Source organism: Neodiprion pinetum, chromosome 3, assembly GCF_021155775.2.
Source record: "Neodiprion pinetum isolate iyNeoPine1 chromosome 3, iyNeoPine1.2, whole genome shotgun sequence".
Taxonomy (NCBI): domain Eukaryota; kingdom Metazoa; phylum Arthropoda; class Insecta; order Hymenoptera; family Diprionidae; genus Neodiprion; species Neodiprion pinetum.
This window is the reverse complement of record NC_060234.1, coordinates 13543104-13570787: the sequence shown is the minus strand read 5'-3', so window position 1 is coordinate 13570787 and position 27684 is coordinate 13543104. Positions and strand designations below refer to the sequence as shown.

At 42.9% G+C, this 27684-nt stretch overlaps 2 protein-coding genes across 5 annotated transcripts in view; both read right to left on the bottom strand.

Moving 5' to 3' along the window:
* Positions 1-27684, bottom strand: part of Nmdar2 (NMDA receptor 2) — a 1937843-nt gene that overhangs the window by 1841575 nt on the left and 68584 nt on the right. For all 4 annotated transcript variants that reach the window (XM_046618083.2, XM_069134406.1, XM_069134408.1 and 1 more), the window contains exon 2: positions 19845-20330. In XM_046618083.2, coding sequence (XP_046474039.1) covers positions 19845-20147 — 303 coding nt within the window. In that variant the 5' untranslated portion in view covers positions 20148-20330. The remainder of the gene's footprint in view (positions 1-19844; positions 20331-27684) is intronic.
* LOC124214352 (jerky protein homolog-like) lies at positions 20237-27472 on the bottom strand. The gene is made up of 4 exons (XM_046616618.1): positions 26968-27472; positions 25607-26511; positions 20842-20876; positions 20237-20330 (listed from the first exon to the last, which is right to left on the bottom strand). The coding sequence occupies exons 1-4, from the start codon at positions 27470-27472 to the stop codon at positions 20237-20239; spliced, it is 1539 nt and encodes a 512-aa protein (XP_046472574.1).

The window sequence follows — 27684 nt, the reverse complement described above, 5'->3', positions numbered from 1 at the left end:
CTTTTTTTCGTAGAAACAGTATCGGCGGGTGGTCACGCGACTATAGTGGGCGCATCTCACAGTAACTGCGCCGCGGTCCGCCGCGGTGTAGTGGGCGTCAGCCTTTACAGTTATTACCAGCATCAACCACAGTACCTTATCGGCAACAAAGTCGCCCTAACTACGAAGATAAAGGAAATGTCTTTCATATATATATATATATATTATATATATATATATATATTGTAACCAATTTTTATGAGTTGAGGGTAAAAAGATAGAAACGAGATAATTGGTTACCCTACGGCGCAGTCACTAACCTGAATAATTAGATAGAGAGAGAGGTACTAGGAGAGAAAGATACGATTGTTGGGCGCCAGACGCACATGCGTCAAAAATAGATAATTAGAGAAAAAGATAAAGCTGAAGGTAGAGGTAATAGATAAAGGTAAGGTCAGGTTCTACGGCGGTTTTGCACAGTTTGCTCAGATAGACAAGATAATCATAGAGAAGCGGGGTCGAATCCAATAGATAAAATAAGAAACAGGTGAAGCAGGAATAATATCAAATATATTAAGTAGGAAGCGATAGGTTTAATGACAAGCAAGTAGCTGAAGAGATTGAGATACAATTACGATAAATGCAATAATTAACAATATTTACAGCCAGAGAAAGGTTAAGCGAGAGAGTTAACAAATAACGGAACGTTTTCCGAATAAGCGGGAAATATGCGCAAGCTCGCGATACTACAGGTAATGATTACCACGGTTTTATGATAGATAGGCAAAACAGAAAAAGATATGTGGTACTTAAATTAAGCAGTAAGCAAATAAACCATAAAATATGAGAAGCGATTATAAACACATGCGAAATACAACAATTGTAATAGTTATCACATTACCAGAATAATCAGAAATACGCAGACAGGGAATTATGAATTACAAGGTAAATTCAAGCAACAGGTCAAGTAGAAAATTATCATAAAATATAGGTACTAACAGATAATACGTAGTCTCTAGTTTGCGGTAAGTGCGAGAGAAAGAGAGATAATATTCGGTACGATGAAAGGTAATTCACGATAAGGCAAACAATATTCAAGATAATTAATATGCAACGTACGGCAAACCAAATAGACTACGGACAACTACGATCAGCGATATTAGCGAAGAAAATAATGAAAAAGATGTTATGCGATACGGCACAATACTCCAATGTCAAATGAACGACTAGCGGGACCGCGCAGCGATATAAGATCGCTCCCGCGGTACACTCACTAAGATACGATAATCAACGATAATAGGTAAAGAGACAGATATAAACTAATCAGAGAAAATATAGCGAAATAGCAATGCTCAATAGCTAAGATAAAAATTGATCCTTTAACGGAACGCGCTGCTAGACAGCGATATTAGACATTCAAATATTCCAGAAGAGAAAGATAAAAAATAAAGCAATAGTCACTACAATGCGTAAGTAATAGTCAACCAGTCGCGAAGTTACTTGCAATAAGACAGAGAAAGGGACAAGATAAGAGATAAGAGAGAATAAGGTCGAGCCCAGGTGGCTCAAGCAGACCAACTGCAAGATAAAGAGAAAAGATACGAGCCCAATTGGCTCAAGCAGACCAACTGCAAGATAAAGAGAGAAAGAGATAAAGGTAAAGGTACGATATATTGCAAGTAATCTCGTGGCTTCACAAAATAGAAAAGGAACCTCACTTACGTAAAAGAAGATATAGCAGGTACTAGCGAATGCGGTATGATAGCGAGAATTAAAGCGATAAGTAGCGATAAGGCACTGAAGACTACGATAGCACGTCGGTATGATACAAGAACTGAACGTAGAGTGACGAGATGAGCGATGATCCTGATTTTCGTCAAGCTGCTGTCACGTGATTCTTCCTCAAATTTGCGGTATTCTAATTGGACCAGCAGGTCGCCTAGGTCTGGTCTACGGGTAGGCGGCGATAATCCCTCGCCGCTTGTTTTTCTTCTCCCTCGACGACAGGTATCGAGGTATCGGGACGTCGGAAGGTGGTCAGAGATGTTTTCCCTCAGCTGTGCGGTATCGTTGGTGAGAGGGGAGGTCGTACTGCTCATGTGTTGCGATATTGAGGTGTGCGGCAATATTACGTCACCGGTCCTTTGGACTTGCGACCGACTGTAACTCACTCCTTGCTTTACTGGTACTCCCCGTTGTAGCTATTTCGTCGGCGCTGCATCCCGGCCCTCGCTCATTGAAGCCCTCATGCCGGAACGATCTGGTGGTGATGGCCCTCAACCCGGATCCCCACACTAGATCCACCAGATCCACGTGGTCAGCATATCATTAGCCTATTCCACGCCGCAGTCCTTCGATAGGACGGTTCGTGAAGAGAAAACAGTCCTTTATTGGATAGTCAACGACTTGGTAGATGTTAGGGTCGGTTCAGCTCCAGGCTGATAAGTATCGTCGACGGGAGGCTTTGTTGTGTTTTTGACGCACAGCCCTGTACGCCGCCTGACGATGCATCCGAGCGGTAGAAGCATTCGTTCGTGGTTCGGCTCCTGGCCGATAAGTCTTAAATAGTCGGAGGTACTGTTTGTGCATCACGCACGACCCTGTTCGACAACTAGATAGGCATCCATCGGGAGTGGTTTCAGCGGTATTCGTTCGTCTGTAGTCGGTGGTGGTCGATGTTGAGCTGGTACGTGACCCCTGTCAGGCAGTGTCCTGGTATCTTGACGCGAAGGTCTCGCAGATGGTTCTCGTAGAGCGTTACAGAATTACAAAATAGCATACAATAAGCTTAGTAAAGAGAATTCAGCTTAAAGATAATTAGTCGTTCATTTTTGGAGTATTGGCCTCAGACGTGCTTTCGTTATTTTTAGCGATATCTGCACCTAGGGGAATGCGATAATTGAACAAAGTGACGGAGTACGAAATACCACGTCACAATATATATATATATATATATATATGTATAACTACAATAAATTCTATGAATATTTTTTTTCTATGCACAATATTTACATTTTTTTTTGTTTCGTTGAAAAGACAGAACGATTTCGCAAGAGACCCCGTGCACTCCTTGACATACCACTTCTTCAACCGCTGAACATTTTCGGAGGCACAGTTGTATCTCGTTGAAACTTTTCCATAATAATCATCGCACCAACCTGCCTCTTCCATATGTTTCAGTTTTTCCAGTGATAGTGGTGAAATGTGTAAATCTTCCATTTTTATTACTTGTTTTGCACCGTCAAGGATCTTTGTCAGCCACCGTTTCTTCTCCTCATCTTTGACATATACATAGCATGCATATTTATCAGCCTTTGTTTCAATTTTCTGCGCCTCGGCATAAGGTTCGATTCCCGCATTCCATGGTATTCTGTGAAAATTGTGTGTTAGCCAAGCGTTAGTAGCTTTGTGTTCAGCTGGTAGATCTGCCCAAGCGTACGGTGGTTTGAAGAGAATGCGTCTCAAACCCGATGAGTTTATGTTTATGATGCAAAGTTTCTTGGGTATAAATTTATCGTCGGGGCCAACGAAACTTTGAATGTCCATGATCATCTCCATATTGCAAGTTGGAAAAGTGCTTTTTGTTATGCTCAAATTGCTCATCTGTCACACAAAAATTCAAATTTGTTGTATTCTCTCCCATGACATTTCATTCGTAGAATGCCCTCGATTAACGTCTTCTGCATTCCGTTGAATTGCACCACATCATTTTCCATGAGACTTACGATTCGAGGGGGTGAAAATATTTCGAATTGATCATTTAGCGCGAGCAGAATACTCGTGCCGTACTTAGTATTGACACGTCTTACCCCTGTCACGTTGTACTCCTCCCCAACCTCCAGATCCGACATTCTCTTAGTGGGCAGCGTTTCCAGGCGACAGATGAGGTTGATTTTATTTAGATCCATCACGTTCGAGGTAGATTTTATGAATTTCACGTACTATGGATACTGAAGTTCACAGTAGGAAAACTATGAGACCAATATAACGTGTTGAATAAGCTCGCAATTTATATACCAGCCAACCACACGCTCCCCCCATGATAAATTCTCGCGCGTGAAAGTTTACGGGTCATCATCAACATTCCCAGCCTATCTAATTGCGGTGTCGCCATCCGGTCAATTAGCACAAAAGAATGTATTCGAAGTATACCGAAAATATTATTTTTGAAACGGTATATTCCGCCGGCCATTTTGCAATACCGCCCCGTCATCCTGCATCGTCGTCTTGCTTTGCAATCTTGTCCGCCATGTTTTTGTTTACATACGTCAGGCTGGGCTGGGTTAGATGAGGTTAGCAACCTGCTACGATATAATGTCAGCCATCTTGCCCCGCCATCTTGTTGTTTACATTGGTCGGGTTAGGTGAGTTTGGGTTAGGTTGGATTAGGTAAGGTTTCCCTACGTTGGCTGTCACCTTGTCGTGGTGTAGGGGCTTGATGGCCGCGATGAATCTTGAGGATCCAACGTCACGGGACTCCAAAATCCCAGGGCGGAAGTGATTCTAGATGAGCGTCTACTAAGAACAGCCAGCTCAGTTTCCTGGGGCTGGGTGTATGAATGGTGGTACGAGTGGGTGATGAGTGCATGAGATGTGGTCGGGGCCCCTGGGGATATTCCCCTGAGACTAGACAAGGAAGGAGTAGTTGCCGACCGACCGGGGCTGCGGAAAATGTCAGTACCTTGACCGGGCCGCTGTCGACTCCTAGGAAACCATATGCTCAAAGTGGGAAAACCGCTCTCCGCAGCTGGCTGGAGCCAATCAGGGGGTTGAATCGTGGGGTCTCGGGCGCTTGCATGGAGGATTGCCTGGTCAGTATTTTCTCATACACGAAGTCCGGTAGGGTGAATCCGGGAAGGTCTTACCCGAATGGCGGCCTACCCTAACTCGAATTGACATGGGAATCCCCGAACGAAAGACTTGGAAGAGGTAGGGGGGTAGGAAGGATCGCATGGATAGGGCCGACCACCCGAGAAGCTGACAGCAGCTTCTATGCGAAAGGGGGGTAGGGCTTTTTCCGGCGGGGATAGATGCTGCACCGAGGTACAGCTGCCATGATGGCCGAACCGTCGTAAATAGAAAAATCAAGTAATATGGATCAACAAAAATCGAACCAAAAAACAAACATGGAAATAGGAGTGGAGGAGTTTAAGGCTAATCCCTTCGCTAGGAGGGATAGCATCAGGAGATCACCACCGACAACACCAGCGGGGGATATCGAACTGAAGGCAAGAAGGTCGGAATCAGTAGGGTCCCGGAAGGAACCGCTGATCATCGACCTGGACTTCGGGACGCTGGAGACCGCAAGGATGAGGCCGGGGGAAGCGATTCCCAAGAAAAAGCAGGAGCTCGGAGGAACGTGAGCGGACCCTTCTCGGGCCTGGCAATGAGCCTCGACCTGGGGGGGGGGGGGGGGGGGGGGGCTGAAAAGCGCTCGGCGCAGGACGGAACGAAAGACGAGGCGAGGAAGGGAGGGGACACAATCGCAGCCCTAAAGAAACTGATCAACGGCATGGAGAAATTTACGAGGGAGCACAGGAACGCCCACGCCGCCCTCAAGGAAGCGTCAGGCAAGGCCGCGATCCTCATCCGGCAGGTGGAGCGGGGGTGGAGCTGGGCTACAAAAAAGCTGGACGCGACATCCGACGGAGGAGGGCGAGGCCAGCCAAAACAGATAACAGTGAAGCTCAGCAGCGAGAAGGAACCGGCTACAGCAAGGCCAAACGAGGAGCCGCAAAGACAGACGCAGAAGAACGGGGAGGCGTCAATCAGCAACAAAAATCAGGTCTTCCCGTGCGAGGGGACGGTGGAGAAGAGACACTGTGCGAAGGACAGTGAAAGCGAGGGGGAGGCGGTTGGGCCAACGGGGACAGACGATTAAGCGGAGCGATGGTCGGAAGAGGTAAAAAGACTGGACCAAAGTAAAAGAGGGCGGACCCGAAGCCCGCGGACCCCGGACCGCCGGCGGTAAACCCGGGGCGAACAAAGAGGGAGCCCAGGAAACCCATGAGACCCGATGCGGTACTCATTAAAACGGGTAATGGCGCCGGCAGCTACGCGGAGGTGCTGCGCAGGATCAAGGATCAAGTTGACCCTGGGAAGGCCCAGATCGCTACGGTCAAAATGACTAGGGGGTGACGTCCTCCTAGAACTGAAGAGGGGCAGCAAGGGGGACCAGGCCCTTAAGGAAGCGGTGATAGGAGTAATGGGACAGTAGAGCAAGGTCTCAGCACTGGAGCCCACACTAGTGGTCGAAATTCGGGACATCGATGAGATCACCGAAGCAGCCGAGGTGAGCCAGGCGCTGGGCGCAGCGCTGAAGGGGGAGGTCGAGCTGAAGGGCGAGATCAGGTTGAGACAGGCGTACAGCGGGACCTAGGCCGCGACCATCAGACTACCCGAGAGCGTAGGAAGGAGTGTCATAGCACTGGGAAAAGTAAGAATAGGCTGGACTCAGTGCAACATACGGGAAAGGATAGCGGTTGATAAGTGCTTCCGCTGCCAAGGATTCGGGCACAGGAGCACCGAGTGCGCCGGGAGTGACAACGCCAACGCGTGCAGAAAATGCGGGAGGCGGGGACACCAGGAAAAATAGTGCTAGTCGAGCTCGAAGTGCCTCCCCTGCACGAATGAGAACTGGCGAGCCAACCACTTTGCGGGCAGCGCGCGATGCCTAATGTTTTGAAAGGAGCTAGAGAAAACCAGGGTGAGACTGGGCCGAAACAGAATGGGACGGGTGGTAGGTACGACACCAAGCGAAAGCCAGGGGAGGGTAGACCAAGTATTCCTCTCCCCCACGAGAACCGAGGTACAGTTTAGGAGGAAACTGGGGCTAATGTGGTCGCAATGCCAAGCGTAGCTCGACCCATCTGGGACAGGGGGGGACATGGTACCGCCATCATCCAGGTGAACCTGAACCGCTGCCGGGCCGCCCAGGACCTCCTGGACCACACGACGAAAAGGTGGGCGCTGGGATACTACTGGTGTCTGAGCCCAGCGTCGCGGTAAAAGAGGGCGAGTGGGTAGTCGATACCAGAGGAGACGCGGCCATCACTACTACGCGTCGCTACAAAGGCAACCTGGAACGTGGTGGAAGGGGCGAGGGCTACGTCTGGGCCGGAGCGGGAGGAACGGCCTTTTTTAGCTGTTACTTCTCGCCTAAGGCCCGACTGGAGGAGCTCGAGAGAGATCCGGACGGACTAGCGGAGGCGACCAGAGGAGCTGGCAGTAGGATCCTCATAGCCGGGGACTTCAACCCGAAGTCGCCCGAGTGGGGTTCCGACAGAAGGGACAAGAGGGGTAGAGAGGTGGCAGACCTTATGGCTAGCCTTGATCTGACCCCTCTCAACATGGGGAGGGCCTACACCTGGCACAAGCCTGGCACTGGGTCTCGTTCGGTCGTGGACATTACAATGGCCAGCCAGTGCGTAGTAGCGGAGATGGGGGACTGGACAGTACCGGAGGAGGAGAGCCTCAGCGACTACTGATACATCACCATGAGGTGGTCACCAGCAGCAGGGAGGAGGAAGACGAGGGAGGAGGCCGACCAGGGATGGGTTAAAAAAATGAACAAGGAAGCCATGGTGGCATTCCTGCAGATCGCGAGGAAAAGGACGGGTAGATCGGCGGTGGAGGCGACAATGAACACCATCGTCGGAGCGTGTGATGCAGGGATGCCTAGGAGAAGGCCCCCTCGGGGGAGACCGGCAGCGCACTGGTGGGCCGATCAGATCGCCCAGCTACGGAAGACCTGTATCCAGGCAAGAAGGAGAGTCCAAAGGGAAAGAGCGAGGGGAGAGGAGCCAGTGGATAGCCTAGCGTAGTACAAGGCAACAAAGAAGCGACTGAGAAGCGAAATCAAGGCCAGCAAGGCGAAATGCTGGGAGGAGCTGATCAGGCTGGTGGACGACGACCCGTGGGGACTCCCATACAGGCTCGTGACCAAAAGGCTGGGGGGGTTGCACCAACCGGACGACCCTCGGACGGTTGAACGCGTGCTCGAGGAGCTCTTCCCAGAGCGCACGGAGCCAGGGTGGCAAAGCCAGCGGACACCAGATGGACAACGGCCAGAACCATTTACGGTGGCGGAACTGATGGCGGCCGCTAGGAAGCTTGGTAGGGGGAAAGCTCCCGGGCCAGATGGCATCCCAAACGAAGCCCCGACTGTGGTAACCGAGCACAGCCCAGAGCTGCTGCTGGAAGCCTACAACGAGTGCCTGAACACGTGGGAATTCCATGGCAATTGGAAGACGCAGAAGCTGGTACTACTATCCAAGGGACCAGCGGAAGAGGGCGGGCTCCAGAAATATCAGCCGATCAGCCTACTGGACACGACCGGGAAGCTGATGGAGAGACTGATCCATGCCAGGCTGGATTCAGCGTTGCACGAGGCAGGGGGACTAGCCGAGAGGCAGTATGGTTTCAGACGGGGCAGGTCCATCACCCAAGCGATCGGCGAAGTCGTAAAGATCGCCGGGGAGGCGAATGAGCGTAAGGGACGACTTGCGGCCCCCTGCTTACTGGCGCTTTTGGATGTCAAAAACGCCTTTCACGCGGTGGGGCACGGCACTATCCTCAAAGGGCTCGAGGCCAGGGAGAGCATACCGGCGTACCTCCTAGATATGGTCGCGAGTTACCTGGAGAACAGGCTACTCATGTGGCGCACTAGGGAGGGACCGCGAACGCGCCGGCTCACGGCGGGGGTTCCACAGGGTGCGGTCCTGGGTCCGCTCCTGTGGAACATTGCCTACGACGGCCTACTCCGCATGGATCTGCCCGCGGGGGTAACCACCATCGGCTTTGCCGACGACATCACCCTGGTGGTCACTGCGCGGAACGCCGAACTTCTGGAGGCGAAAACGAGCGAAACGGTGGTTGGTGTGTGGGATTGGCTCCGAACGAGGGGTCTGGATCTGGCCGAGAGGAAGACCGAGATAGTAGTGCTAACTAGGAGGCACACCCTCAGAGTGAACCCCATAAATGTGAAGGGACACGAGGTCAAACCAACTAGCAGTGTAAAGTACCTCGGAGTAACGATCGACGCGAAGATCAACTTCGCGGAGCACATCAGGAGGGCTGCAGATAAAGCGGCAGCGGTAACGGCGGTCATATCCAGGCTAATGCCCAATCTGGAGGACCCGTCTGCGGGCAGAAAAAAGCTTCTGGCGGGCGTGGCGTACTCAGTAGCGCTGTACGCGACACCGGTATAGGAGGGGGCGCTCGGAGTCAAAAGAAACGAGGCCGGATTGGAGGCGGTCGCAAGGACCTGCACGCTGAGGGTGATATCAGCCTACCGCACAGTGTCCACCCAGGCAGCGATGGTCCTGGCCGGAATGGTACCGCTCCGGCTCATGGCGAAAGAAAGAGGGAGGATCGCAGCCGCGGGGGCTGGGGGAACCGGTCGAGACGGAGCAGCTGGAGCCGCGATAAGACGGGAAGGAAGGTGGACAACGATAGAGAAGTGGGACGGTGAGTGGCGGGAAGGAAGGTGGCTGAACCAGGCAAGCCACCCCAACAGTGGGACCGTGGCTGGACAGGAGGCACGGCCATCTGGACTACCACCTGACACAGAACCTCACGGGGCACGGATGCTTCGAGGCATATCTGCACCGAATAGGGAAGGAGAAGACCCCGGGATGCCACCACTGCAACGCAGAAAGGGACGACGCCACGCACACCTGGTTCACTGCCCGGCGTGGGCGGAGAGTAGGGAAGAGCTGATGAGGGTCACGGGCCGAAAGAACAGCATTCATGACGTGGTAACGTCGATGCTAGAGGGTCGAGAGTAGTGGGAGGCGGTCGCCAGGTACGCGTGAAAAGTCCTACGCACCAAAGAAGCAGCGGAGAGGGACAGGAGGCCAGGAGAGGGACCGCGCACGATAGCACCTAGGCGAGATGCGGGCGGGGCCGGATGCGGATGCGACCTGAAGTACAGGCACACTGTGTGCTTCAAAGGCGCCGGATACCTCCACGAAACCGATCCGACGCGGCGGCGGGAAGGAAACATCGGAGAGGAGATGGACAGGATCCAGAGGCTGGCGGAGCACCACGCGGCAGAGCTGCTAAGAAGAGGTCAACCAACTGGTACCGAGGAAGGGACGAGAAGCAGAGAGAGTGCTACGGTACGCATGACATACGGCGATGTCAATTACGTTGGAAACAACCGGGCTACCCTCTACTTTAAGAGGCGTCATGTCGGGACACAGAAATTGGTGAACTCTGTGAGCCCGCTCAGCATGCAGCCGTCGGGGTTCGACATCGTCGTGCTGGACGGGGTGGTGTTCATCGCCAACTGCCAGTGCGGAAGCACTGCTGAACACGAGGGAATGTTTTCCCACGGCCGTTCCACGGTGGAAGAGGGGGAAACTCGCTCCGACTGGTGGTTTGCGCAGGAAAAGACGGGCCACAATAGCGTGGCGGAAGAAGAAGGGGGCCACACTAAAATGGCCAGGAACATACTGTGCAGAAAGTGGTAAGGAGCGAGCACTTTCTGTACGGACGCAGAACGGACACAGGACAAGACTCGAGGCGCGAATGTCGGGTTTAGATCGCTCACACTACGTCGAGGGACGCGGGAGAACTGACGAAGGGGTAATAGTCGGACTAAGATGGTCCACGTCACACACACTGACTGACAGGCAGACAGACAGACAAATACACTGACACACAGTAGGGCGCAGGAGAGAGGCCTAGAATACCAGGCCGGACACAGAAACGGAGTAAAGTAATGCGAAAGCGGTCCTGCTTCGTCCTGGGTGACGAGCGGCGGAGGGGTTTTACCCGGTAAGAATCCGGCACTATTCGAAGATATCCAAGAACATCCGGATGTTTTTTGAAGATTTCCCCTTCGCCGCTGGAACAAGAAAAAAAAAAAAAAAAGGTTAGGTAAGGTTAGGTTAGCAGCCTGTTTCGATATCATGTCAGCCATTTTGCCCTCTCCCCCCCGCCATCTTGTTGTTTATATTGGTTAAGTTAGGTTAGGTTAGGTCGGTAACGCACCGACTACATGTCCCGTCATCTCGTCCGCCATCTTGCATGCTAGTCAGCCATCTTACATGTCAGTCAGCCATGTCAGTCATGCATGTTAGCTTGGACCGGTAACAAACCGACTACAGGCGAGGCGCGTCCTGCAGCACTATATGAGGTCGGTAAGTCAGTTTGAGCCAGAACACCCCTTATATAACTACTGTCACTTGTTTTTGTATTTCATCTTTGTGTACTCTTGGGTGTCTGTATTGTTTGATATGAATTGGTGCGTCATTAGTAGTAGGGATCGTATGGCTGACTAAGTTTGTATGTCTCAGGGGAACCCTGAGAGGAAAAATAAATAGTTGAATTCGATAAAGAGATTAACTATCAATTGTTTTTCTTCGTCATTCAAATGATCCAATCGCAATTTTTCTTTCAAAATGTCAAGGCGTCTAGAATCTTTTAGGGATGTGAGAAGAACGAGATTCTCGATCCCTTTTTTTCATGTAAGACCTGTGGTAGTAAAACCTGTCCGCTGCTTGCAGTACTTGAATGCGTTAGGTGTGTTTTCGCGCTGAGCGTGGCGGTGCTCATGAGTTTATCGACTTCTTCTAGTGTTACGACTGGTCTTCTTATTTCCACAGCTGATTCGTTGGAGTTTATTGCATAAACGTAAGCAAACTCTTGTTGGTTGGTAACCAGGGCCTGTCCCAGGAATATGTTACCGCCTACTTCCAACTGTTCTATGAATCCCGTTTTTACCGAGGGATTCGATATTTTCAGTGCAGTCACCTGAGCCGTTCGTGGTGGTATCAATATGTAGTCTTCGTATAGGAGTTTGAATGGTTTGCTAGTATTGTTCGGTATTATTTTTTCTGTATCCAAAGATATCGTTGTATTTTCGTTCCGTAAAAACATCGATCCTAAGATTCCGTCTTCTTGTATCGGGAACAGATCGTCGACTATATGAAATATATGAAGGTTGTCACCGATTCGAATGCTATTTGTTCCTAATACTTTTATTGGCTAATGTATAGCACTGGTAACGTGGATCTGACCTTGGAGTAATTTACATGGAACATGCGGATGTATTGCTCCGAGTTTAATTATGTTTACATCAGCATCGGTGTCAACTATACATGTGCTAGGTTGTCGTGTGAGTTCACCGATGGTTAGTCGAACCTTCGGTGTTTGTGTGACAGATGTTATGAGGATACGCGGTGGTGTTTTTGTGTTGGTTCTATGTCTGTTAAAGGGAATAACGCCGGTTTCGCAAGAGATAAGGTAGTTGTTTTTGAAACAGATAATCGCCTCTTCCGAACGTAAAAAGTCTGAACTCAGTATACCGTCTTCGATGATAAAGAAGTTATCAACAGGATGGAATTCGTGGCGTGTATTAGCTAACTTGAGGTAAAGACTTCCTATTGTTCTGATGGATTTTTCCGCTATCCCTGAAATCTGCCTAACGTCTGTTTTGTGACATGGACTCTTGAGTCGATTTTATCGATTTTTAACAAATTAATATTAGCGCCAGTATCTATTAATAGTGTCATGTACCCATTTAAAGACTGCGGGCATTGTGTTCGAATCTGTGGAGGTCCAGATTCTATTAGTTCGCGGAGTTTTACGGAGTTGACGTTTGGTTTGGACGCTGCTCCGATTTGAGGGAGGTCGATGCGTCCGCGCGGCCGTCCCTGAACTCGTTTAAATGGCTCGCGTTGCCTGAATATTCGCCGTGTTGCTCTGCTTCAAATTAAACTTCCGGGTCGACGCCTGCATCGCAACTATCGTTTGAGTGATCTTGTGTTACATAATTAACCCTGAAATTCGATTGTGAAGGATTTGGTGTGTTATACCGTTGTGAGCGTTGACTGTCATTTCGCGTCTGGTCTAAAGGTTGGTTTGTCGGGTCTCTTGCTCGATATTGGGTGTTGGGATTGTTCTGTTGTTGACGATTCGTGTTATTTTGGAAAACTCTTGAATCTTGGTGGATGTTCGGATTCTGGGGATATTGGAACCGGTTTGAGCGGCACTTATCGCTTGAGTGGCCTTTGCGACCACACTGCGTGCAAGTTGTATTGTTCCGCTGCCTTGTTCTGCACTCTTCTATAATATGACCTGCCTTCTTGCAGTATCCACACACTACTAATACGGAAGATCGTTCAGGACAATATTTTTCGATGCGATCGGTTCATATCCATATACTACATTTCATATGGTTTTGTGTTTTGTAATTAGTATCACGGTACGAGGCTAGTTAAATTCTATCCGATAATAGTTTTTTGGTCTTGGTGGCCGTGTTTATAGCCGTTTGTAGGGTTTGTGGATTCTCATGAGCCACTCTTATTTCTAATTCGTCTAGTAAACCTTTCATAAATCTTAGTCTTGCAGTTTCTTCGATATTTTTCTTCAGCACTTGAGCATCACTGATAGATTCTGAGGCATCTATTGATTCGCACGCTTGTCTTAACAGATGTTTTATTCTAGCACCGTAATCTAGAACACTCTCGTCTCGCCTCTGTGCCGGTTGTGCGAGGTCCAGCTGGATATCTGGGAAGTGTTGTCTAGATGCGTAGGCCTGTCTTAGGCAGTCTAGCAAATCTCGAAGAGAATCCGGGTTATCTGACTTAACATATTTACGCGCGTCGCTTTCGATTTTCGTGCGAATGAGTGTGGAGAATAAATTCAGTTCTCTGACTAAGACAGCTTGTTTTGCGCATTCTACTTTAGTTATGAATTCGGATACAGGCATATTAGTGCGATTCAACGTGGGAATCAGAGTCAATGCATCTCTAAGAGGCAGATGCGGAAAAATGCTTTCGGTAGCCATGTTGTAAATTTCAACCTAGGATTTGCTGACTTACAAAGTGGAGATGAAGAGAAGGAATGGAAGAAAATGTTGCATTCTTCCGTGAGGATGTTGGTATAGCGATTTCGTGTCTGTAGGCAGTGATGACGTCGGTGTGCGTTGTGTTGTACTAGAAGTCGTGAAGAATGAAGATTTCCTCGTAGTAGCAGCAGGAAATAGTTTTGCAGCAATATCGATTTGGAGATACGGTTTTGTTTGTGACGTTTGTGTGAATCACAGACCGTTGATTACGTCAATCGTAGAATATGATTTTCAGAGTGTCTTCAATACTATTATACAGTGGTATTACTTTTGTATTAACATCACTGAGCTTGTACAATTTGGAACCGGTCTATCAGATGGCACTCCATGCGGAGTACGCACGTAAAATTGTATCACTGGATTTCCGGAAAGCGAAGGTCACCGCTGCCACCAATGTTACGTCCGTGAATGTGGTTTACTCCCGAGCGGTAGGAATAACCTGATTTGGCTTCGCTTTTACGTACTAAGACAACCGGAATTTAGATTGAGGATTAAGTAACGTTGAATTTGTTGGTGATATCAAGTATATATTTATTCCAAGAAGTCGAGATAGAGGTAAGATTGAAGTGTGTTGTACGGAGTTATTTAAGAGCTATAGCTCTGAGGTTCTTGAGAGTTAGGATACGAATGACTCCAGAGACGAGAAACGTACGGGTGCAGAAAAGATGTGAAGCTTCTAGAGGAAGGGAATAGAATTAGATGAGTAAGCGCAACAGTGAATAGCGTGAGACTAGGTAGAGATAAGAGGACAGGAGAGAGACCGTGATATTCATATAAGAACTGTGGGAGAGTTAGCGAATAGGATAAATAGGGAGAGGTGGTATGCTGGACGTAACACAATCACTACACCCGTTTCACTGCTCAAATTTCCCGTGTATAGTGCTTTTACGATTACGTGAAAATCGAATACGGCGTCGAACGCAAAATGACCACTAAATTTGCACTAATTAAGCCAACTCTGCACAGTAGTTCGTAAAACCTCGTCGCCAGTTGTGATGTATTAGAAAAATAACGCATTAATTAATAATACCCGGGATTAATGTTAATACTAATAGAGTAAAAATATATTTAATATAAATGAGGAAATGATGTGTACATGTGTAAAACGCTCGACGCTCTCTAACCAACAACTGAATGTCGCTCGTGTGTCGCTGTATATTACATAGGTACATATCATAATAATGATATAGAGACATATTATAAAGTCGTGAACATTACACTATGCAGTATATATAATTTTCAATCATAGATTCATATCTTCAACCGCATATAGACCACCTGGTCTTACAATCGAAATTTGCAAAACGCAGATTCATAAACCTCGATGACTGAACATAAGGAAGGTGAGAAAAGAAAATATGATCAGTTCACTAACAAGGAACATCCGCGGAGTGTCCGCCTCCGATTTTGATGAAACTTGGTAGGAATGTTGAGTACGCTAAAGTAAGAGATATGTATTTTTTTATATCGGCTGAAACTGATTTTAAGGGGGTGAACTATCCCCCTGAAATGCTATTTTTGACAATTCACAATATATTGCATATTAGGGCTCAATGTACAGATTGCAGGAAAACTTGATTCCTAAGGGTTTTCGACGTCGCTATTTCCAGATCTGAAGGCCAAATTTGAATGTTCAAAATGGCGGATCCAACATGGCCGACGTCAATAACCAAAAGTTGATTTATTTTCACCGAAAGTCGGTGGAAGCTCTTTTCGAGGTCGCTGATCATGGATCTGACCACGAAAATTCGAAATTCGAAGCGACGAATTCAAAACGGCGGTAGAAAATCATCACAATATCCGCCATCTCTACGAAAATTGATATCTATATCTGTTTCTGGAGTACTTCAGAACCCATCCATTTCTGGTTCAATGACGGGATAAAACGATAGCAGGAGTATCATAATTCAGAATTTCTTTATTTGTACCACCTGTAACATTTTGCCAAAATGTTAATTGTATATAATTTTATTTGAACGGTACAACCATAGTGAATTCCCATATATACAATGATAGTTATATTTTGTTGGTTTTATCGTAACAATCCTTGCTTATATGAATGGCTCCTCTACGGAATAAAGTCATGGCAATAATGAAATTCTGTAAAAAAGTGTTTCAAACAAAGTGGTATTCTACACCAAGTGATTATTGCGACCTCGCCACATATATGACACTGTAATGTCAAATCTGTTTCGTAACAAAATTCTGATGGACTTTAAAAACGCGGTGGTCTAGTATCCACGTATCCACTTTTGTGCCATGAATATTTAAATAAGTTTCAAAATCGTGGAGACGAAAATTGGTTGTGCGTCAGAGATTGTAGCTTGAGAATATTATCTCGTAGGTGAAGATTGATATCATAGCCAAGAAAGATCACCATGTCGGAAAAACATCTTACGAAATTTTTCCACGCACGAAACCCATATACGTTTAACGGTTGAATGTGTCCTGTAGTTCCTTTTGGAATGGTCATCAGCTTCAAGTATCGATCATCCGGTACTGCTTCCTGAACACTGCGCTCGCATTGTCCACTCCATGAATCGAGTAACAGGATGCTTGCATTACCTGTATTGGGAAGGTACACTTCCCGAAGCTACATTTGCATATGATCTTTAGTAAGCTTTCCACACTTGGAAGCCATAATGTGAATATTAGGTGGTCTAAACATAGTTTCTCTCACTCTGGGTCCCAATACTCCACTCGTTTCCTTCAGTACTTCAAGAAGAGGAGATAGCAGCGTTCCATCAGCAGATATAGTAGGCTGTATAGTATAACTGTGAGTCGTCGAAGATACGGATTGTATCACAGTTTCAATCTTTTTCTGGCCGACAGGAGCTAACATTCGCCCGGAATGTATCTCCGAATTGAAGTGACTTTCCAAGTTGGATACATTTTGTGATCCATATTGTTGGATAAGTGGCTTTACTTCATTAACGAAACTTTCGCAGTGCTCATTCAAGTTCTGTTCTTGGGCAATGCTCGCCCTTGTTAGATGATTTTTGTGATTTTACGGGAAACGATTCGGTTTGAATGTCCATAACCACGTGTGTCCGGCTAAAAATGATGGAAATTTTTTTTTGATCCTTGCTTGTAATGCCCAACGTCGGAGATCCACATCATGAACTGTTAATCTCGATTCCATTGCTGCCACGAACATATCAAACGTATTTTTGCAATCCGAATCAACTTATCCTTACGTGTTCCACCAGCTCCGACTTGTGCCGCCCATCTTCGTAATTGTCGTTCAGATTTGAGTCGCTTGAACCTGTTTTGAACTACTACAAAAGTTCGATGTTTTTTTTCGCTTCGCCAGTAATCGACAGTTCTTTGTTTACACTCGAAATCTATTAATTCATCTTCGGGTACGCACTGCGGTTTTTCAACGGATGTACAGCTTTCTGGTACTGGTATGCTTGTTATACCTTCCGTTAGCCAATCAGTATCCGTAGATGCTGTTTTACTTGCTGCTACAGAGTCCTCTAGTTCTAATCTTGTCTCATGCACAACGAGGAAAGATAAATCATCCAGAGAATTGGTGATGATTGTATGCACTAATTCTTTGAGGTGCAATTCCGTTGGTACGAGTCTTATAATGTCGTTGCCTGGACCACCAAATTCTACTAACAGCAAGCTTAATACGTTGATGACATTACTGACTGCCATTGGTCAACCAAACACTGAACTGACGAACGACAATGATACCTACTCCCAACGTCCTGGTCATTTTATACAGTATGGGCAAGTTATCGCCTACACATACTGACATGCAAAACATGAGAGGATATCCTTGATCTCGCATGTCATGTATGCAAGCAATAAATGATAGTTTGATTGAATGGTCATACGAAGAGTTTAGAGCCAGAGGAGCCTAACGCTCATTGTTTATATGGTTGATTTTCAAGATCTTACGATATTGAAGAATGACCCTTATCGACGTAATGAGTTAGTTTACTCACGTTCTGAATCCTTTACGTTTACGAAAACGGCTTCCATTGCCTTTCGATGAAAATCGATCGATTTTTCGTTGATGACGTTGGCCATCAATTTCAGCCGATATAAAAAAATACGTATCTCTTATTTTAGAGTACTCAACATTCTTACCAAGTTTCGTCAAAATCGGAGGCGGATACTTCGCAAATGTTCCTTGTAAGTGTCATTCTCAGAACTCAAAAATGCATTGTTGAAACTAAGTATCTTGTTAGCACTGCGCCAATTAGCATCTTCACGACCAATCTCCTTGCACTAACGTAGCTAAAGTCCAATCAGGAGCCTTTTCAAAACTCCCACTATTGAAGATCTTTTCTAAACCAGACTGATGCAACAGAGGATCATTTTAGACAACAGAGAAAACAGAGATAATTTGAACGCAGTACTAATTAAGACGTCAGACAATTCAGAACACTTCGAAATTACGAACAATGCAGATCGTTCTAAATCATAAAACTCTCATATTCAGAAACTTCGAACCTAAGTATAACTAACATGATTTAATAAGTGAATAACACCATTATAAAACCAAACGTCGAGAATCGGTTGAAAGAGTCTCTTATTGTTAATAAATGTGTGTTCAAATGGAAGTGCTGTGTACGAAAAATTATTTTAATCACACACGGTGATAGCTGGTGCGACCCACAGCAACATAATTTCAGATTGAGACAAGCTGAACGAGATATCTAAATGAACAGATTATCGAAGTTCGTACATTTGGACACCACAAGGTCTGTGAATCGAGCTTAACATATGGAAATAAAAGTCATTTACACCTACGGAAGCTTCCTCATTACACGGAGTCACCCTGACCTGAGCCAAATTTGAAACGTTGACATACTCATTTTGTGCAGAATTTTGTGATGAAAAAATTCCTTAGAGTACTTTAGTATGTCAAGAATGGGATCTAATTAGTTATTTGGGAAAAATTAAATTCGAGCCTTGTAAATCATTCTCAAAAAGAAAAAGTCAGTTGTTTTACTGAAAAAATCATAACTCCTACAATTTTGCAATATTTTTGGCTAAAATTTTATTTAGGCATTTTTAAAACACAGTACTTGAAGAAAAAAAATACTGCAGGTCATGGGGTCCTTTCGAAAATATAGTTATTTTGAAGATCGTAAGTGAGAGTTTTCTTGATTCTCGAAATGCACGTTCTACGGTGATATGAGTCTTTTAATCAATCTTTATTCATCCAGAACTGCTTGAATTTAGTAAAAATGATTGTTAAGTGGAGTTTGGGGTGATCTGGACCCCAAATAGGTGACTAGGGTTAGGTCAGAAAAAAGATTATTTTTCAAGTCCACGAAAAAGAATTCTTCCCAGCCTTCCGCAGTCCTGAAATCTCCTTTTTTCTATTATTATTGTTAGCGACTAACTAGCTACGACCCCGAAAAAAATATGAAGTAAGACATTAATATAGTTTGTGCGCTATAGTCAAGGTATTACACTATGTACTCTCGAACCCCTATTTCACTTCACTGACGGAAACTCACATTGATTAACAACGAACCTGAGGCTATTCCACCCCTCCATATATTACGCAAATATGTTACGCTGCGCCGAAAACTAAGAGTCACGTACTTTTTTATTCACTAAAAACGGTTTCGAGGGGTTTCAATCAATCATGGGAATATTTCAGCGTTGGCTTTATCCAAATACATTAAGCACAACTGTTTGAAACTGAGAAACCATCTCCTTGGGCGTCAATCTTTGAGGGTCGCTTTCACCCTTTTAAAAAACGTGTTTCTTTGGTTTTGGTGCTCTACAATGTGTATCAACTAGATGAGAACTGGAGGTGTCGACTGATTTAGGATTCTTTATAAATCACACGTGTGCCGTACTTTTAACCATGACTAATCATAGTGGATTTCTTGATGCCTTACAACAAACTATCTCTGCTTAATAATTGATAGTGATAACAAAATCAGATAAATTGAATTCGGGGATTCAGCGACTAGTAAACGTCAGCTTTATAAATATCGGACAAATGACTGCTGCAAACTATTTTTCGACTTACCGTCAAATTATTCATTACATCCTGATTAGTTGCTGATGAAAATGTAGTAATAAGTTGAGGGACTTCCGTCGATTCAATCGGCTGAACTATTCGTTGCCGCGCGGATCCATTATGAATCCTAGCGTCACCAATTCGAATACCCGTACGTACCCTACTAGTACCAAAGCTACCACCTCTCACAGATCCTTTCTCACTGGTCCCAATCTTGATGCCACTTCCAACTCGCATTATACTATTGTCTCGTGTTGATGCGAAGGCAACAAACCCGAATGAGAACAAAAGAATACCGGAAGTAACCCTCATTTTTTCGCGGTCAGAATGACTGAACTTGAATATTTTTTTCGTAATATCCAATTCAAGCTGTACCTATCTTCAAACTGTGATTGAATCCACTAAGCATGATTGGTATGACTGGGTTGATAAGATGTCCTCTTCTTCGATGTGTTGGTCAAATTTCCGTACTTATCGCAATTGGCTTGGAAAAATCTAAAACAGAAAAGAATAAAAGGTTTATGAAGAGCTGGCAGTTTAAGAAGGACGGGCGTATATTGGAGGATTTGCAACTGCTCTAGGCTAGATGTATTACAATCGGTCCCTCTTATTGTCGGTTAATTCCGGGTTGTACCATCTTTTCAACCGTGGCGCGCTGACAGTCACTTCGTATGGATATGTATATGTATATGTGTATACACGAAACTACACAGATTTCAATATACGTTGGTGTTGTCAAATATGATCAACAGTGTGATTATTCAAGTTCCAATTTCAAGAAAGTTGGTTACAAACACGATAACATATTGAACAATCAAAATGAAGTAGAGGTGTTACGCCCCGACGTACCGCCTTGGCGTACCTTTTTCAAAATTCCATTTCATTTCATTTCTTTAGTTATTTCATAACAATCTCATATTCTAATAAGGTCACGTACAGTCCTCGGCATCCGCTGACATTGTATCTTATTTGCTGACACCAGGAATCGCGCTATAAAATTACTGACCTAGTAACAGCGGCGCTCAGCCCGGGAATATCTCTCTTTTTAAGTCAAAATTATCATCAATAATTAGGATAAACCACTACCTTTGGAACCACCAAATTAAAATAGATTATTTGTTAAGATGTGTGGATGAATGCGTGAGAATTATCTTAAGATACCTTCTGTTAACATCTTGTACGTATAAGTGACGAGATTGAGAATCGTCGGAATACCATCGAATGACGCGAACTAACGCTGACCGTGTAGATTTGGACACCGGGAGGTCGCCCCCGCACTTAATTGGCTAATTACTGTTGCAACTTGTTGCAACTGCAGATTTTTCCCTATTAATACCCTCTGGCCCAAGCAGCCATGTCTTACGTCTGTCAAGTCGCGAAGTGCGTGGACGTAAACCCGGATTAGCCCTCTCGAGCAATAGTAGCGTTCGGAAGATCTTAGTTGTGACCGGCCTAAAGTCTCGCGCTAATTCGTTAAATTCGAGCATTCAGTTATTCTATTAGCTGCAAGAGACTCACTTTCTTCTACATTTCCATCTCTTCTGTTCTTTACTAAATCTCATCTCTTCTGTGAATAGACATTTTTATGATATTCCATTTTCCATAATTAAATTGAGTTCGGCCCTGATTCAATCGAATCAGGTAATCTTAAATATAATTCCAAATCTAAAAGACTAAGTGACCGACGTTCAACACCGTTCGATTGATCAACTCTTCCAAACTTGAGGTGAGGCTCCTGGTCCAGCATTCTACCGACGCAGACCGACACGATCCGACGGCTCTCAATCTCGTCGACCGATTCACCTAAAGCTAAGTCAATCCGAGTGTTAATCTTCGAAATTAAACGAATTCTTGTTTCACCTCTATAATCAAAATCTACTTCAGTAATTTTCATTCAAAATCAAGTCTAGAATTGGTGGCTAGCTTCACTACCCCCAATTAAATCGTACTTATTGTTTCCAAGAATTAACGAATAAGACTTAACCAATATATATATATAATTGATTCAAGATAATCTAAAAAGAGAGATACAATCCAATAATCACGACCAACTAGTTAACCATCGTTCAGAGTAGATGTTCCTGGTACCAAATATTAATATCCTTTAGAATATTATAACACACGATTTGTATGAACTTGAACACTTTATAAATTGTTATTTTCGGCTCATATACAGAAACAGAATATACTTCATCTTTTACCAGTTGAATCATATTAAACATTTATTTTGAACGACCTTCTTCCCACTTTCTTTATTATAAAATTGCCTCAACAATTTAAACAAACCTCACAGACCTGTACAGGACTATAGCAACACGATCCTACAAATTACCGGCTTATCGAAAGGTAGGTCTTCTCTTAGTTTTAATAATTATTCATTGTCGTTACGTGGGAGCTTGATTATTCAATTAATCATTAACTACCACCGCTCAGTACACCCTCACCCCCACGTAATAGAGGTATAAAAGCAAAAATAGGTGACCGCCGAAGCATGGCTCCGAATTGTACATCGCTGCATCGCGGCATCGGGCTATAATTCCAATAAAGAACCGTGCCACTGTTTTGCTGTTCTGTAAAATTCGATGCGGTTTTGGCAGAAATCGATTCCGAGGCAAAATTGTTTTATGAAGCCACCTAAAGTTGAATGTGAAAGACACTTTCGCAAAGATGAGATTTTACAGATTATAATATATGTGTATAGTCTGGTCGAGAAGTGAGTTCACTGAGAAAAATCGTTAGAATGGTCTTAAAAATATGGCGATTGGTGCATTGGATTCAGAATTTAAAATGATGAAACCGGTATTTTTCAATTAATCCGCCATTAAAAATTTCAATAGTTATAAACAAAAAACGAAAAGAAAAAAAGGGAGTCTCAGTTTTATAGCTATAATTTCAAAAATAGAAAAGATAAATGAATTTTGAAAAAAGATCCTAAAAGAAGAGGAAATTTCCGATGGAAAAGTCCGTGATCACGGAATTCTAGCTTTATTATTTATAATTTTAATTTAACGTTGAAAATAGGGCTCCGCGCGGCCGTTTCGGTGCCTAGGCGTCACCGCGTAGCGAAGCATGCAACACGAAACAATTTTTTTATAACATTCAATATTAATTTAAAAATTTGAATAAATTATAGTGTTATCTAGACACTTGAAGGAATGTAGTCTTACCAAAAAAAATTTTTAACTCGATTTTCGTTTAAGTTATTTCATTGTTAATTAACTCTGACTTTTCATAAAATCACTTGTAAAAGTTTAAAAAATGGGTCTATAAATTTTTTTTCTTTTGTGAGCTCTTCTTATATAAATAATAAACAAGATTCAGTGTTAAAAGTTTATAAAAGTTTTTTCATTTGTTTATAATGATTTTTCAAAGTTATCAAAAATGGAAAAATCCGGCTAATGTTATGAAAAAAATTTTTTTCATAAATCTTGAATTTTGGTTGTTTTTAAATTAATATGTTGCGTTTATTAGCTTGGCTGAAAATTTTTTAACGTGTATTGTTTAAAAATTTATCATAAACAAATAGACAAGTTGAATATTTTTGAAAAATTTTTTTTGGTCATTTTATTGTCTTAGTGAAATAATGATTTTAAAAAAAAAATTTTTTCTTCAAAAAATTATTTAATTATTTATAACTGTTTTTTTCATTTATCCACCATTTAAATTATTTATTAAGAAATGATTTTTTTTCTAAAAATCATCATTTACAATTGTTAATATAATTATGAAAAAAATTTTTTTTCTGTTTGAATTTTCATTGTTTATTTTATAAACAATTTGTTATAAACAAATTTATATTTTCATTCTATTTTTTTTTCGTTGCTTTAAAAAATTACAAATACAGCCATGTGCATCAGAGTTGTAAAAAAAATTTTTTGGGGTAAAGTATTTTAAAATTCAATAATAAATAGAGAAAAATTTTTTTTACAACTCTGATGCACATGGCTGTATTTGTAATTTTTTAAAGCAACGAAAAAAAAATAGAATGAAAATATAAATTTGTTTATAACAAATTGTTTATAAAATAAACAATGAAAATTCAAACAGAAAAAAAATTTTTTTCATAATTATATTAACAATTGTAAATGATGATTTTTAGAAAAAAAATCATTTCTTAATAAATAATTTAAATGGTGGATAAATGAAAAAAACAGTTATAAATAATTAAATAATTTTTTGAAGAAAAAATTTTTTTTTTAAAATCATTATTTCACTAAGACAATAAAATGACCAAAAAAAATTTTTCAAAAATATTCAACTTGTCTATTTGTTTATGATAAATTTTTAAACAATACACGTTAAAAAATTTTCAGCCAAGCTAATAAACGCAACATATTAATTTAAAAACAACCAAAATTCAAGATTTATGAAAAAAATTTTTTTCATAACATTAGCCGGATTTTTCCATTTTTGATAACTTTGAAAAATCATTATAAACAAATGAAAAAACTTTTATAAACTTTTAACACTGAATCTTGTTTATTATTTATATAAGAAGAGCTCACAAAAGAAAAAAAATTTATAGACCCATTTTTTAAACTTTTACAAGTGATTTTATGAAAAGTCAGAGTTAATTAACAATGAAATAACTTAAACGAAAATCGAGTTAAAAATTTTTTTTGGTAAGACTACATTCCTTCAAGTGTCTAGATAACACTATAATTTATTCAAATTTTTAAATTAATATTGAATGTTATAAAAAAATTGTTTCGTGTTGCATGCTTCGCTACGCGGTGACGCCTAGGCACCGAAACGGCCGCGCGGAGCCCTATTTTCAACGTTAAATTAAAATTATAAATAATAAAGCTAGAATTCCGTGATCACGGACTTTTCCATCGGAAATTTCCTCTTCTTTTAGGATCTTTTTTCAAAATTCATTTATCTTTTCTATTTTTGAAATTATAGCTATAAAACTGAGACTCCCTTTTTTTCTTTTCGTTTTTTGTTTATAACTATTGAAATTTTTAATGGCGGATTAATTGAAAAATACCGGTTTCATCATTTTAAATTCTGAATCCAATGCACCAATCGCCATATTTTTAAGACCATTCTAACGATTTTTCTCAGTGAACTCACTTCTCGACCAGACTAATATACAGTCCGACCTCCAAATAAGAAACCCGGCAATAAGAAACTTTCCCCAGTTCCTCACTCGAGCGCTTCCCCCACTCCGACTTAAACTCCGAGCTCGAGATTTTTGTGCGCGAAACCTCTGGTTAAGAAACCAGCCCGAAAGGGAATATTTTGGCGAAATAGAGTGAACGCTGTGGTGTCAATTAATGTGTGGATGCGTACGTGAGTATGTGTGTGTGCGTGTGTGAATGTAACACAAAATTTGAAAGTTTATTTGAATCTTTTTGTATTTATTTGACAGATATATGTGGGCGTTGACAATATTTCATGGAACATAAAAACAGAGAGTAGGGCATTTAAAGATTTTCATATAAAACAGCAAAAGATTCCGAGACGTAATGAAAATCGTTTTCGTCTTGTTGAGTATCATTTTGTTCCACAACGCACTCAGCTGACGGTCGAATATTTTCGAGGCAGTCGAACTCTGCCATCGAAGATTAATCCTCAGAAATATCGACTGTTTCTTCTTTTAGATTAATGGGATAAAATAATATGGACATAAAATTAAACGTTTATTCTCACTAGACGATGGCATGACAAGCATAGCTCATGGCCAATTTTAAAGAAGAAACAAAAAAAAATAATACGTTACGTTTTTCGGTTTTTTGAATCCAATTTAATACCGTTGTTGCGCCTACCTCTTCATATCCGTCGACTTTTTTCATGAGATTCAATAGCTTGGTTACGTCTCGATTGTCTGCAGTTATCGATTTAAAGGTGACGTCAGTGCCCACAGACATATCGAGATTATCGATAATAAAAGAGTCCTCGTCCGTTTGAGTCGACGCATCTCTGATTTCTTTGGGCCATAAGTTTTTCCAGCATTTCTGGATCGTTGTGGGTTTTACCTTTTTCCATGCATCAGTAATCCAGAAAATCACTTTGTGCACGTCAATTGTCTTCAAAAACTCGATCAGCGTCACGTTTTCATTTTGAGCCTCAACGATTGCATTTACGAGGTTAATCTCGTAATGTAATTTGACGGTTTGGATAATGCCTTGGTCCATAGGCTGAATCAGAGAGGTGACATTTGGCGGAAAAAAATTTACTTCGATGTCGTTAATTTTTACGTATCGATGAGATCGACAATTGTCGACGAGAACTACTGCCGTCTTTGGTAAGTTCTTGGAGTTGAGAAAACTTTCAACTTTTGGAACAAAAACATCTGTGAACCATTCCTCAAAAATCTCTTTATTTATCCACGCGTTTGTCTGACTGCGGTACCAAACTGGCAATTCATCCTTATTCACGTTCCTCAGACAGCGTGGATTTTTTGATTTTCCAATCAAGATTAGAGGCAACATGAAAGAGCCATCGGCATTAGAACACGTGGCTATAGTAACCCGTTCCAACTGTTTTTTCCCACCAGCAGCTTGTGCCTGATCAGCTGCAACAAATGTCCTCTTGGGGGTACTTTTATACACTAGCCCACTCTCGTCCATATTGAAAACTTGGGACCTTTCAAGTTTTTTTGTAGCCACCATTTCAGCAAATTCTGCTTTATACACATTAGCTGCTTCCACATCGGCTGATAGTTTCTCCCCTTAAAAGTCCATAAGACAAATATCATCATTTATTGGACAATTTTATTTAACTATTTACTAGTTTTTTTGATCATTTATTTAAAAAATAATTCTATTTTTGTTTACAACGGAAACCGGAGCAAAGAGAGTAAAAGAAAGTTCAGAATCAAGTAAAAAGCTAAATTAAGTAAAAAGTAGAATAATGAAAATTCCATTTTGAATAACCCGAAAAACAATCATAAAATGAAACATATAAACCTCACAAAGGCCAGGTTTCTAATCTAAATACAAGAGTCGCAATTTTTCGCAATACATTTCGAGTAAAACACAAAGATATTCCTTAATTACGAGGAAAAAGGAGGAAATAAGGTAAAAGAGTGTTTTTACTAACACAAAACTATACATATTTTGTTAGGTGCTCCGATCTTTTTCCTCCCCTATATTTCCAATCACCTGTGACCTGTGATAATACTTACCGGTGATTTTTAAATTTTTAATGTGGGTTCGTCTCTTCCATTTCTCTAGCCACCCGTGGCTTGCTTTGAAATTTTCTGGTCCGCCGATTCGAGAGTTTATCACGAGAGCTTGTCGGCAAAGCATTGGTCCAGAAACTGCAATGCCTTTGCAACGACAATCAAGAAGCCACATGAATAATTCGGCGTCACGTTCATTTGTTTCTGAAACTTTTTTCAATGTTTTCGAATGGCTCGTTTTGGCGGCATTCTTTATTATCTCCTCATTGGATCTACATTTGCTGAGAACACTTTTATTCAAGCCGTATTTCGCACAGAGTTCTCGAGAGTTCAGGGTTTTACACTCTTCCAAAATTTTCTTCTTTTCTTCAAACGTATATCGATTACGTTTGGTCACAGCAACCTCTTTGTTTAAATTAATATCGCTTTGTGGCGGAGATTCCGTAACATTCTCTTCGACTTGTACACTGCAGTCTGATCTCTTACGCTTTTTCAACGTTTCGGTCATTTTAAGACAGTTATATGATCGAAATTCAGACGTGAAACAAAGATTCGCTAGATAAATGTCCACGCGCAGTCAAAAAAATTTTTGCATGAGCGATGGGAATAACAAGTAGGAACTTGTTCGAGTGTGTTTCCTATTGAGAGGATCGCATGCGGAAAAGAGTGAGAGAGACGGACAGTGTCACTGAGCGTGGAGCGCGCGCCAGGTGGGGGTAT